At 34.6% G+C, this 12,468-nt stretch overlaps 1 protein-coding gene across 2 annotated transcripts; it reads right to left on the reverse strand.

The window, feature by feature from the left end:
• Positions 1 to 534: 534 nt before the first annotated feature.
• Positions 535 to 11,297, reverse strand: LOC117140476 (fatty acid synthase). Of its 2 annotated transcripts, XM_033303425.1 has the most exons (10): positions 11,039 to 11,287; positions 7,854 to 8,371; positions 5,984 to 7,801; positions 5,503 to 5,926; positions 4,159 to 5,436; positions 3,478 to 4,090; positions 2,937 to 3,211; positions 2,525 to 2,874; positions 1,368 to 2,463; positions 535 to 1,308 (listed from the first exon to the last, which is right to left on the reverse strand). In XM_033303425.1, the coding sequence occupies exons 1-10, from the start codon at positions 11,174 to 11,176 to the stop codon at positions 634 to 636; spliced, it is 7,185 nt and encodes a 2,394-aa protein (XP_033159316.1). In that variant the 5' UTR covers positions 11,177 to 11,287; the 3' UTR covers positions 535 to 633. The 2 variants fall into 2 exon arrangements, with proteins under 2 accessions (XP_033159316.1, XP_033159317.1); XM_033303426.1 differs by lacking the exons at positions 535 to 1,308; positions 1,368 to 2,463; positions 2,525 to 2,874; ... (4 more) ...; positions 5,984 to 7,801; positions 7,854 to 8,371 and adding an exon at positions 10,496 to 10,598 and having other exon boundaries at positions 11,039 to 11,297.
• Positions 11,298 to 12,468: the final 1,171 nt, after the last annotated feature.

Genomic DNA, 12,468 nt, shown 5'->3' on the forward strand with positions numbered 1-12,468 from the left:
TGTTCGATCACAAGTTTTGTTTTACTTACTACTGGCATTTACTAAGCATTTGTTCAAAGATTTTAATAACCGTAATAAAACCAAGCTCTCTTTTTCGCCCTTTAATAGAGTAATGTACGTTTTTTTGGCCACCGCAAACTAAATCATACAAAAATCCCTTATGACCCTTATTGGCCATGTCTCTAACAGTGCGCAATCCTCATTCCCGCGTTCTTTGTGATAGTTACAATTTCCTCGTTAATCTTTAATTTTTAAATTAACTTTGCTGTAATAACGTGTAATTTGTAAGTTACATATTATGTGATATCTCCAAAAAGTTAAATATACGTTTTCACATGTTGGTGGGTAATAATGGATTTTGTGAAAACTTAGTGCCTAGTATTTCATGTTGAAGCAACGCGTCTATAATAGTTTCCGAAATTTTTTTAAAATTGAAAAAAATAAAAACATACCAAAAAAAAAATAATGGGATTGCATCTGGATTTCGCCGATCAAATCAATGTAAATGGTCATGAGAGAAATAAAATAAAGTAATCTTGTTTACAGATGAAATTTATTTGTTACATTATAAGAAAGTTACATAAATAAATATTTTAAATCAAGTGGAACAGCTGAAAGTTATATAATTACTTGTTATACTACTGAAACCGGCTTGTCATTTCTTATATATTCTTCAAATTGTTTATCTTCCAGAAGTACTGGATCAAAATCATCAATTATCTGACTTAACGATGGATTATCTAACATAGTTGTATGATTTCCTTCTATTACTTTCAGTGTTACAAGGCCAGATGTAAGTAACGAAATGCAATAGTCTTCATCAATATCTTGCAATGAAGCCTCAGCCGGCCTGACTAAAGTAATTGGTGATTTAATTTTTATAATACCATCTAAATCAAATGATGCTGCCATTTTTACTCTATTGAACATGGCTTTTACCATTGTCGAAGAGTATTTCTTGCTGTACATATTTTGTTTTTCGACATAGTTCATAAACAGCGACATTTTTTCTGACAGACAGTCAACTTTGTTAAAGACTGTGGACATAGACTCCTTAGATTCTTCTGGAAATATATGATTAACAATACTAGAAAAAAGAAGATCATATAGGTCGTTATCAGAAAATTTTTCGCCCAAATGCAGATTCGTAAGTCGTTTCAAAAAATGTGGTGCTCCATCTAATAACATTAAATGTCCACGGAACCCAGAATTTTCGAGTAACTCAGCAAGCAGTAGAGCTACAAAGGTTCCATATGAGTATGCAATTATATAAAAGGGTTCTGTTTGCTTTAAAATGAGTTTAACTTGCTGTAAAATATAAAAAAATAATTAATAAGATTACATAATATTTGGAATATATTATTTACATCAAAGCTTTGCTGTGCCACATCTTTAAGATTTTCCAAGTGTGCAAACTGATGAAGCTGTAGAACAATAGCTGGGCTTTGCAGCTTTGATCCTAATTGGTACCATGCACGACCTGCTGTTCCCTCTAATCCAGGTATAATAATGTTTGGTTGAAGGTTCTGTTTTGAGGGAGCTGCAGATGTCTGGAGCGGAATAATTATTTGATCACAGTTCGCTTCATCGCCTAAGTTGCGAATCAATAGCTCCATTCCCAAAAGCTTATTGTCGGAAGCAAGTATTAATTGTATACCATCTGTATTCTCTTTTTCCTTGGCGTCAATAAACTCTTGGAGCTTTTGAAAAGTAAGAAGTCGTAAATCTTGCGGAGTCAAAACTAACTCGAAGTCACGTTCTAATGTTTGCTTAATCTCAACAGCCATTAAAGAGTCCATACCCATTTCTGAAAGTGTTGTACTTAAGGAAATTGATTTTAAGTCTCGTATACCCATTATGTTCATGACGGCGTCAATAACACTTTCTTGACCAGACCGCATAGTGCGTTTTTCGGCGACGACCATGCTTGAAACGATTGATGCATCAGCGCAGAGTAAATGGTCTAGTTCCTGAATACATGATGAAATTCGTTGTTGAAGGGTACCGCCTATTTCCATGTCAATTTTGTCCTCTGCCAAATCTGCTACCAAGCCCACTTCACCGATTGCACCCCATTGAATAGCTTTACCTGGAAAGCCATCTCTATTACGGTGCTCAATTATACGTTCCATAACTGAATTAGCCATCCCATAATTTGATTGGCCCGCATTTCCCCGACCACAAGACACACTGGAAAAAACTACGAAATGTTCCAACTCGGGACAATAAATTCGGGATAGGTCGTCTAGGTATTTCGTTGCGATAGCTTTTGGTGCAAAGCATTCTACAAATTGGTTTACATTTTGGTTTGAAAAAATGCAGTCCTTTAACACAACTGCAAGATTGAAAATGCCACCAACTGGGCCCATATCAGTAGCATCGGAAAGTAGTTGGGCGCATCCCTTTTTTGATGTTATATCTGCGGTGCTGATAGCGACTTCGCAGCCATAAGTTTTCCAAAGCCTAATTTAAAAATGCCTCTAAAAATATTTTAAAATAAAAATAAAATAATTAAATGACTTACGCAATTCTATATAACTGATAATCTTTTGTAATTCCGCGGCTAGAGCTAAGCAAAAGTTTTCGAGCTCCACGTAGCGCCATCCAATCAGCCAATTCCATTCCAAAACCTCCTAGGCCACCAGGAATCACATAAGTATGATTTTGTTTAAAGTAAACTTGATTAAGAACGCGGACAGGTAAAGTTGATGGATCATGCGGCTGTTCACGAACTTGAATAACAACTTTTCCTATGTGTTTGCCACCTATCAAATGCCTAAAGGCCTGTTCAATTTCATGAGCCAGGAACACTTTAACGGGTAATGGTTGAATAATTCCTTTAGAAATGTCCATGTCAATTAGGGATTTTAAGTGCTATTAAACAAGATATAAGTTTGAGGGATAAGATTTATGATTTTTTTTACTTAGTCTATTACCCAAATATCTTCATCAGATGCCACAAGAAGACTATCAGCCAGGACCGCGTGGAAAGTAATTTCTTTTAAAAAGCAACCCAATCCAATCTTGTTATCGTTGGCCATATCATATTTTCCAATTTCCAAGAAATGTCCCGACTTTCCAAGACAACGCAATGATGCCAGCAGCTTTTCTTCGGATAATGAGTTCAAAACAAAGTCCACCCCTTTTCCGTTCGTCTCGCGGTGTACCATGAGCTCAAATGATGTATTCCGTGAATTTCCAATGTGGGACTCTAACATTTTAAAAAGAATTTTTATTTTATATTAAATTAACCTATCTCGGAGTCAAGTATCAGCTTAGATATTGTTTCATTTAATCAGCGATGAAAATGAGTATCCATGCGCTTAACAATCGAAAACGGACATTAATTGGTTACTTCCGTAGTTGCTCTTTTTCTGGGTGTTTGGTTTTTTTTTCTAATCTAAGCCAAAACTTGTATTCGAGCTATGAAAAACGATGTTAACAAAATAGAAATTCTCAAAATTTTCTTAATATTACCTTTAAGTTTCGGAAATGTTTTTAATAGGAATTCCTTTTTTTGGGCAGAACTACACGTTGTGAAAACTTCCAAATTATAAGCTAATGCCACTCGGATTGCGGCTAAACCAATGCCTCCAGTACCAGCATGTATAAGAATGCTTTTACCTTTGCGGATATCAGTTGCCATAAAGAACGCATAATATACCGTTATATACACCACTGGCACTGTAGCTGCCTCTTCTAATGACCAGTCGTCGGGAATATCCCAAATAAGTTTTGATGGCTTTTCTACGTAGGAAGCTACGCCACCTTTTACGACCATGCTCATTATTCGACGTCCAGTTAGCATATTAATGCCAGAGTATTCAAACCCCAAAACACAGTTTTGATCTATTCGGCTTGAACCATATAATTCAACTGCTAGCCGACCAGTTGCAAGCATTACATCTCGAAAATTTAATGAAGAGAAAGCTATTTTAATTTGGCAGTTTTGTGAACTAAAAGGTCCTTTTAGCCATTGCAAGCTCGACAAATCTCCTCGTTGAATGACGTTTCCGTAAATGTGATCTAGTCTCTTCGATGGCTGATCATTTTTGAGCAATTGCAAATGCCTATAGCTTCCCCAAGAACCCTTATTAAAAGATATTTATACATTTTAGGTAAAAAGATATATATAACAATAAGGAAAAACAGACTTACATTGCGATAGATGTTAAATGCCAAACCCAACGAATACTGAGTCGAATAAAAAGGGTGAGATAAGTCAAAATCTGGTGCACTGTCATCATCAATAAAAAAGCATCTTATCAAATTACCATCAGGCTCTTTTCGCAAACAGTTTACAAGACCAATCAGTCCGTTCAATACCTCGTTAAAAGAATACACAACAACTGGGGCTTTTGTGATAATTGCAGACTGTAACTCTAAAATCCAGTCAAATGTTTTATCGTATTGAGATACTTTTACTAAAACTGGGAGCACTGTAAGTTTTTTAGATATTTTCTGCAATAGTACTAAATTTTCTTCAGTATTATCAATCGGAATTGTTGAAATCGTACGAAACTTTTCCGCTATTTTACAAGACACATTTTTCGCATACTTTTGTCGGAAAACAATATACCCATTGTCGACCAGTACACTATAAGCAGACGTAATTGTATCATGTACTTCGTCTTCGTCGTAGCCACCTAATATAACAATATGACAATTTGTTTGAGTAGACAAACTACCATTTTCGATATGAACTCCAGGAAAATCTTCCAGATTTTGAGATGTTAGGAGGATATAATCACCAGTTATAACAGGTAAGTCTTGAATTGCTTCAATAAATTCAGTTAACATGCAATTTTTTACATCAGCTCCAACCTCTACTACTTTTAATTTTAGGGTGGGATTATTCTCAAGAGCGATTTGAACGCAAGCACGGGCAGCATTTTTTAAGGAAAGAATAGATGACGAAAAAAACGGGAGGAATACATATTTCTCAAGAACTGGAATTCCAGGAGGTCTTCGTCTTTGCACTAGACTTGCATGTAACCCTAAAATTTCTATTCCACCAGCTATGATCCGATCATACATGGGGTCCACATACACATCAAAAACTCGATTTTCAGGATCCATTTTGGTCATTAAATCAAAATGATGCACACCGTTTATCTTAAGTTTCCGAATTTTGGTGGGTAATAAAAGATTTCGTGAATCAGTTCCTAGTATTTGAATTTGAAGCATTGCGTCCATGAAGGTAACCCAATTATAATTCCACTGAACACGTCCAAACAAACCATCTGAACGGGCCAAATTAACGGCTTGAAATGCGCCATTATAATGATAACCACGCAATTTTAGCTCCTTGTAGAAATCCTTCTTGGCAATCATGGGAAACTTTGAATTACTTTGGAAATTATAAGCCTCGGGAATAGATGGGTTTTCAGTCTCACGAATAATACCGGTAACCACCAAGCTGCCCATTTCTGTTATCTAAAAATGTATATTAGATATAATATATATAAATAAAATATCAATATTCAATAAAATTGTACATACCTCAAAGTTGCCAGTTCCATAGTGAATCATAACTGTTAGCTCCACCTTACCATCAACTGGCAGACTTGTTGCTCTTATGAAACGTATATCCTCGAATTCAACGGGTACATCCATATAACTCGGCCCATGGTACATAAGTGAAAAGGTTTCCCAGACATACTGAAGATAGCATGTAGCTGGTACAAGAATTTTTCCATCTATTATATGTCCACTCAAAAACTCTTCGTTATCGCTCGCTAAGTTAACTGAAAACACACGTTCTCCGCTGGACTTTGTTTTCATATTCTCGTATTTTGTCACGAACCAGTCCTCGCTATGATCCCAGCGAATAAGCGAGCTAACACTGGGCGTTGTTCTCGAAACAGGGAACTGTATTCTTTCATATAAGTTTGCAGCCGGTAGTAAAACTCCATTTAAATATATTCTACAAAATGGAATTAATTATACTTTGTTATAATTTCCAATAAAAAATTATACTTACTTTCCAAGAGCCGACAAAAAAAATGTCGCATTATTTTGGTTACCCCTGTTTGTTAAAGGAATATGTACACCGCTAGGCATTGACCTTTTAAGGATAGCTCCTAAAAGTCCGTGAGGCGCTACTTCAATAGTTAACGAATTTTTAGGTATTAACGAAAATGTTTCATCAAAAAGTACACTATTTAAAAGATTATTCGTATGATATTCCGCAGAACAAAACTTTGCTTTATCCTTATTCCAGTCGATTTTAGGGACACTGGTACTCAGCCATTTCTTAGTTCTAGGCTTAGGGTGTGGGATTATTTCATTCATATAATTAAGTAATGGCGGCCCCATATGCGAAATATATTTTGAGTGATATGCAATATTTGAGCAGGGCACTTCCTTTGCAAAAATGCCCTTCGTTTTTAAATCAGCTACAAATTGGGCAACATCATCCAGTGGACCAGATATTGTGCACGAATCCGGGCCATTATGACAAGCCGTTTCAATGGACTTTGGCAGCATGTGCAGAACAGTTTTATGGCCAAGACCGACTGCTGCCATTGAACCTCTAATTTTTTCGAGGTCCACACTAACTCTTCCTCTATAGTAGGCAGCCAATATCATTTGTTCAGCAGTCAGTCCACCATCCGCATATGCGCACCCTAATTCACCTACAGAGTGACCGATAATGTAGTCCGGCTGAATGTTTAGAGAACGTAAGACGTCTGTTAGCCCGATTTGTACAGCGGCAATTCCCACAAACGAATTTAAAATATTTTGGTATATTTCCGGATCATTTGATGTTAATATATGTATAAGATTAAGGCCTTTTGCCAATAATATTTGGTGACAAATTTCGACTGATTTTCGGAAGCGAGGTATTATCATTAACGAAGTTCCCATTTGGTTCCATTGTGATCCCATTCCGCTATAAACCCAGACAATTGGGCGCTGAAGGCCAGTGTAATGCTGCACATCTTTTGCCAATAACTTGCATGGTCGAGTATCTTGCTTGGCAAAAATTGCATACCCCCGGAATACCATACCAGACACATCTTCCTCTTGAATATTTTGAAGCAATCCAATAAACTCGGCATCCAACGGATGTTTCTCTACTGCATTAAAAATCTCTTCAACAGCTTCCTCTGTCCTTCCTGCCCATGTCAGTAGCCGCGGCACATCATCTGGTGGTATTCCAAAATTATTTTTTGACTTTGGATAACCTTTTAAAAGTGCATGTGCATTAGCTCCCCCAAACCCGAATGAGTTTATCCCAATATAGGGTTTTGGTAGAGGTACTACGTCTTTTACTACAATCAACCTCCCCTCTGCTAAGGGTGTAATAACTTGTTTCACCTCCGTAAAGTTTATATTTGGAGCAATTAAGCCAGTTTCAAAAGCAAAGCAAGCTTTTACTAAGGAACAGATTCCAGAAGCTGCTTCGGAATGACCAACATTTGACTTCACAGAGCCAACTAATAATGGCTCTTCCCTTTGACTACATAAAACATTATCAATTGCTTTGCATTCTTCTGGATCACCGACTACTGTTCCTGTACTGTGAGCTTCCAAGTAGCCTAAGTCACTTGGTTTATGATCGATATCCTTGTAAAACTGGTCAAGCAACTTCTCTTGCACAATACCTGACGGATATGTAATACCCTCTGGCTTGTATCCATCACAGTTGGTTTTAGAATAAACAATGCTTGCATAAACTCGTTTAGCATTTTTTTTTTTTTGTAAGAATAAGCAATTAATTGTCTCCGATCGAGTATAACCACTCGCATTCTTATCAAAGGGACGACAAAACCCATCTGGCGCCAAAACGCCAAGGCTAAAATATGAATTAAAAAATATATTATACTAAAGCATATTTTCTGGCTTACCGTGCAAATTGAAGAGTTACAAATGGGTGAAGTAGTAAATTAGATCCACCTATAATTGCCGCGTCAATTTCGCCATTTCGAATAGCGCTGAATGCATTGTCTAAAGCGTACATAGAACTAGAACAAGCTGTGTCAAGTAAAAATGAAGGACCTTCTAGTCCTAAGCAATACGAAATTCTATTGGCCATCATAGCTCGACTACAGCCAGTGATTCCGAACCCGCCAGAAGAAACCTTTTCATAAAACCAAGTTTTTTCAGATTCAGATATACAGGAGCCTATGTACACTCCAGTTTTTGATCCTCGGAGACTTTTTGGATTGACTCCAGAATCTATAACAGCTTCATAAGCTGTCTCAATTAGAATACGGGTTTGCGGGTCCATTGTGTGCGCTTGCTTAAAATGAACTCCAAAGAAGGTTGCATCAAACTTTTCAAGCTCACAAATTTTTCCAGATCTTTTTGGTATTTCCGGATTAAAATGACGCCATCGGCGTTCATCATCGTCAACCATGTCAATCTGAAATATGAAAGATTTTAAATATTTGTATTAATATTATAGGCTTACTATATATATAGGTTTACTTAAACCAACAGTTGAAAATCTTTAATGTTAAAAAAAAAAAAATCCAACATTTTGGACCTGACTCTATAAATAGACTATGTAAATGTAGCAACTCGGCACGCATTAATACAATAAAGGTAAACCAGTAAATATTTGTATGCAATTTGCTTGCACTATATATATATATATACGATATTAATTAATTTATACTGGCGTCAGAAACGTTATTTTAAAACGTTAAATTTCAAATTCTTTTGAAATATGAAGAATTAGCAAAATAAAATCTAAAGAAAAAATTATTAGCAATAAACCCAAAAAAACATGCGCCAATGTGATTCCTAGCTCCTTCCTAGTTCTTACACATCGAATAAAGTTGACTTCTATGCAGTTTCACGAACCATTGGTGATATTAGCAGCATCGTTAACGGATGGACTCACTCAAGTTTTTAATTATCTAATTTATAACATAACATAATTATTTTATGTTATTTAATATTTAAAACATTTTATTAATCTTATTTTGTCAATAGATTGTGCTTATAAGACCTTTGGGATACGTGTTGGTTAAAGCTAAATGAACAAAAAGAATGCTATGGTCGAGTTCCACGACTATCAGATACCCTTTACTCAGCTACTCACTGAATGCGAACGCGAAATTTAATAATTTTTACTGGGATGTCGATAGATTTTGGAATAAAATAAAGAAAAAATTTAAAAATTGTTCCAAAGACTGGCGGCTAAGATCTAAAAATAGAATTTTCTTTCTTGTGTGAATATAAACAATAGACGAGAACTTGTATATGTGTTCATAGTTGTGCTAGAAGACGATTTTCAGGCCGAAATAAATTCTGATCCAATAAACGAATTTACATATTTGGAGTTTTGGCCAATTTCGTATCGATATGATAAAAAAAAAATAATAATTAAAAATTCGCGCCGTGACTAATTAATTTTAAAGTTTTTTAATATTCGTGTGTTAAAATCGTCTCTCAAATTAGCTACCGTTTACATATTTATATCTGTGTTAATAATTAATTTTATGTAATATATGTAATAATCGGAACACAGGGAACACCACGGGGAGGACATTACAATTGTAATGGGGTCCTATATTTATATGACCTTTGAGTTTATTTTTCACTCAACGCAATTGCTATTTGCGCTTATATTTTCGTACTTTACTATTGCAACAAAACGACAAAATACTAAGGCAATTATTTTTACTACTGTAATTTAAAACATACATTTTCTAAAAAGAAGTCATTACATTGAGAAAAAAATATTTCATAAATATTTCTACGTTGTAGAAAATAAAAAATTATAAAATAAATAAAAATATGAAAGCTGTTTGTTGCAAAAGTCATATCGTAAGGCACAAAGTGCGGACACAAGCACTCAACAATCATTGCCTTATTAATTTTTCACACGTCGCAAGCTGAATACTCTAATGACAAATATTTTAATATAATCATTTTGGTATATTATGTACATATGTAGATTCGTCTATTACTATTTCTAAGCTATATTTAAATAATAATAACGTTAAGGCAATGCAAAACAAGAATGGTTCACATGGTGCCAATCAATCAAAAATAATATAGATTTAAAGTCTAAGAACTTCTAATGTGAAGGTCATATTTTGTCAAATTTAAAATGCATGAGCATACGTGTGCAGCTGTCTGATTTCATTGTATGCGTAGAAAAGAGTTTTTCGCTGTAGAGCTCTCCGTTTAAACATACAATCCTAGTATACCCTTTTACTCTACAAGTAACGGGTATAAAGAGCGTAGCCTAACCATTTTAATTTTAATAAATCGCCCGAAAAAAATCCACAGCAAAGGACACAATAAAAATATTTGTTTGAATAAATCGAGCGAAAAGGAAAATCTTAATAAAATTGCGCCGAATAAAAATACTGGTTATAAAATTCTGTGCATAAACAAATCTAGCAAAAAAAATTGTCCAAGGCAAGCAAGATTGTTCTGCAGAATCGCTCTTGTACGCTTACAGTATAGACGGCCTTACTGGGAAAAGTTAGGACATTTCACAAAATATTTTCAGTTATGTAATTTGTATTTGTAATTTTGCAGATACATTATTTAAACATTTTACTTTACAGACTGCATTAGTTCATTAGAAGGCCAGCAGCCAGCGGAGAAGTTACTGGCCCACGCCCTAGCATCTGTTAAATATAATGTTAATAAAATAAGTACAAATATCGATGTAAAATAATTAAAGTAGATAAAAATTAAATTGAAATTGCCCCGTTAAAATTTTTTACAGTTTTATTAGTCTTGTAAATTTCTATCGATTTGCCAAAAAACGTGTTGCCCCTGCCACTCCAACGCCTTGAAACCGCATATACATCCTCCTGTCGCAGTTTCTAGCTAATAAGATGATCTAGAAATCTTTCTGTCTGATTGTCTGACAGTCTGTTTTATGGCTAACGAGATATTTGGGAATTACACATCCTTCTACATGGTAATATTCACACATTTGTAACTTATGTAACTTACTAATTTTATTATCAAGAGCACGTCAGTCTAGAATTTCGGTAACTTTCGTTTTTGAATCGGTTTTGTGTTAATCCTAGTGGATCTTTTTTGTATTTTTGATATTTACCTTGTTGTAAAGCTTATATTGGTATTCTGATATGTTGCGACAGTTAGGAAACTTTCCTGCCATTCCAGATATTACTATATCGTCACCGTCAGTATCAGGAAACGATCTAGAATATTTCTTATTTTTGGTTGACTCCATCTTTATTACAATTTTTCGACTTATTTTTTGAAATCAATAGTATTTTATATATTTTAACTTGTGAGATTGTTGGAATCTTTTGGTTTCCTCAGAATAAAATAAATAATAACGTATAGACGAATTGCGAAACAATTTGCAACTAGGCTTCCAAAATTCATGGGCGCTCTTATATACATACTCAATGAACTTCAGTTCTATTATCAATTCCACAAAAATGGTAAGTACTTTGACCACAAACAATTTAAGGTAATTAAAGGCGTTGAATTGTATAAATAGGGTTCTCATGTAAATGAAGGCAACGTTAATTTACAAAGCATGTTTACTGGAGTGCTTTAAATAGTATGACGATACAGTTGAGGTAAAAATAATAGCAATGCCGCTCTGCCTTAATTATAAAAGTTTCTTATATATTTGTATTAGGCACCGACATGCAGAACGCTCTACCCTCTTTTGCCTTTCCGTAACACACACTTCAAAAGCAAAGCTTTTGGAACTTAAAAAACGATTAAAGATTTGTTTTATATTATCTTTTACTTTAAACTTTCAAAATATTTTTATAAAATTCGCTAACAGCAAAAACGAATATAATATAATTGCGGGATTTGTGTCGATTAAGAAAAAAGAAAAAACGATATACGGAGTATTTCGAATTTTAAGATATGCGTTACTCGATTTTGCAGTTGCTGGATAATATTTTGAAATATTAAAGTTATCAAGCTAAAGATTCGAAAAAACAGCACTGCTTTGGTGTTATTGGGATTTTTGCAAACATTTTAAATCTTCTAACTTCTATGTTTCTTAAAAACGAAGAAACGATTTTCGTAAAAATGTTAATATATAAAATAAGAGGAATGCTGTAGTCGACTTCTCCGATCTATCTATCTAATAAAACTAATTGTGACATTTTGAAAGAATGTTCACTGTTTTATTTTAACGAAGATTCGATCGGAGAATTTTTAATATTTTTCAGGAATATCGGTAGAAATTGGGGTACAAATTTTTTTAATGCTCTAAGGTGTGAGCGGGATAGTTTCGAAAGGTTTCTAAGTGTCAGAGTGGGCGTGGACAAAATGTTTTCGGCATATCGATATAAGCTGGCAAAACAAATGATGTAATCCAGAAAATTAAATCATTGCCCAAAAGTGTGGGAGTAGCTCCACATTTTTTTTTATCAAATCGATCAGAATTTACAAGACTAATAAAAATATAAAAAAAGATCCAAATATTTTTCAAGAGTGTAGGCGTGACAGGTTTGTAAAAGTTATGGGAGTTAAAGTGGGCGTGGCTGCATG

The sequence above is a fragment of the Drosophila mauritiana genome, chromosome 3L (assembly GCF_004382145.1).
Source record: "Drosophila mauritiana strain mau12 chromosome 3L, ASM438214v1, whole genome shotgun sequence".
Lineage (NCBI taxonomy): Eukaryota > Metazoa > Arthropoda > Insecta > Diptera > Drosophilidae > Drosophila > Drosophila mauritiana.

Bases quoted from the DNA above. Each gene is read 5' to 3' on its own strand.
- LOC117140476 (XM_033303425.1), bottom strand. From the start codon at position 11,176: ATGGAGTCAACCAAAAATAAGAAATATTCTAGATCGTTTCCTGATACT. The intron at 8,372-11,038 runs GTAAATATCAAA...TTCATATTTCAG, and splicing joins AATATAAGCTTTACAACAAG to ATTGACATGGTTGACGATGA. The intron at 2,464-2,524 runs GTAAGTCATTTA...TTTTTAAATTAG, and splicing joins TATCAGTTATATAGAATTGC to GCTTTGGAAAACTTATGGCT.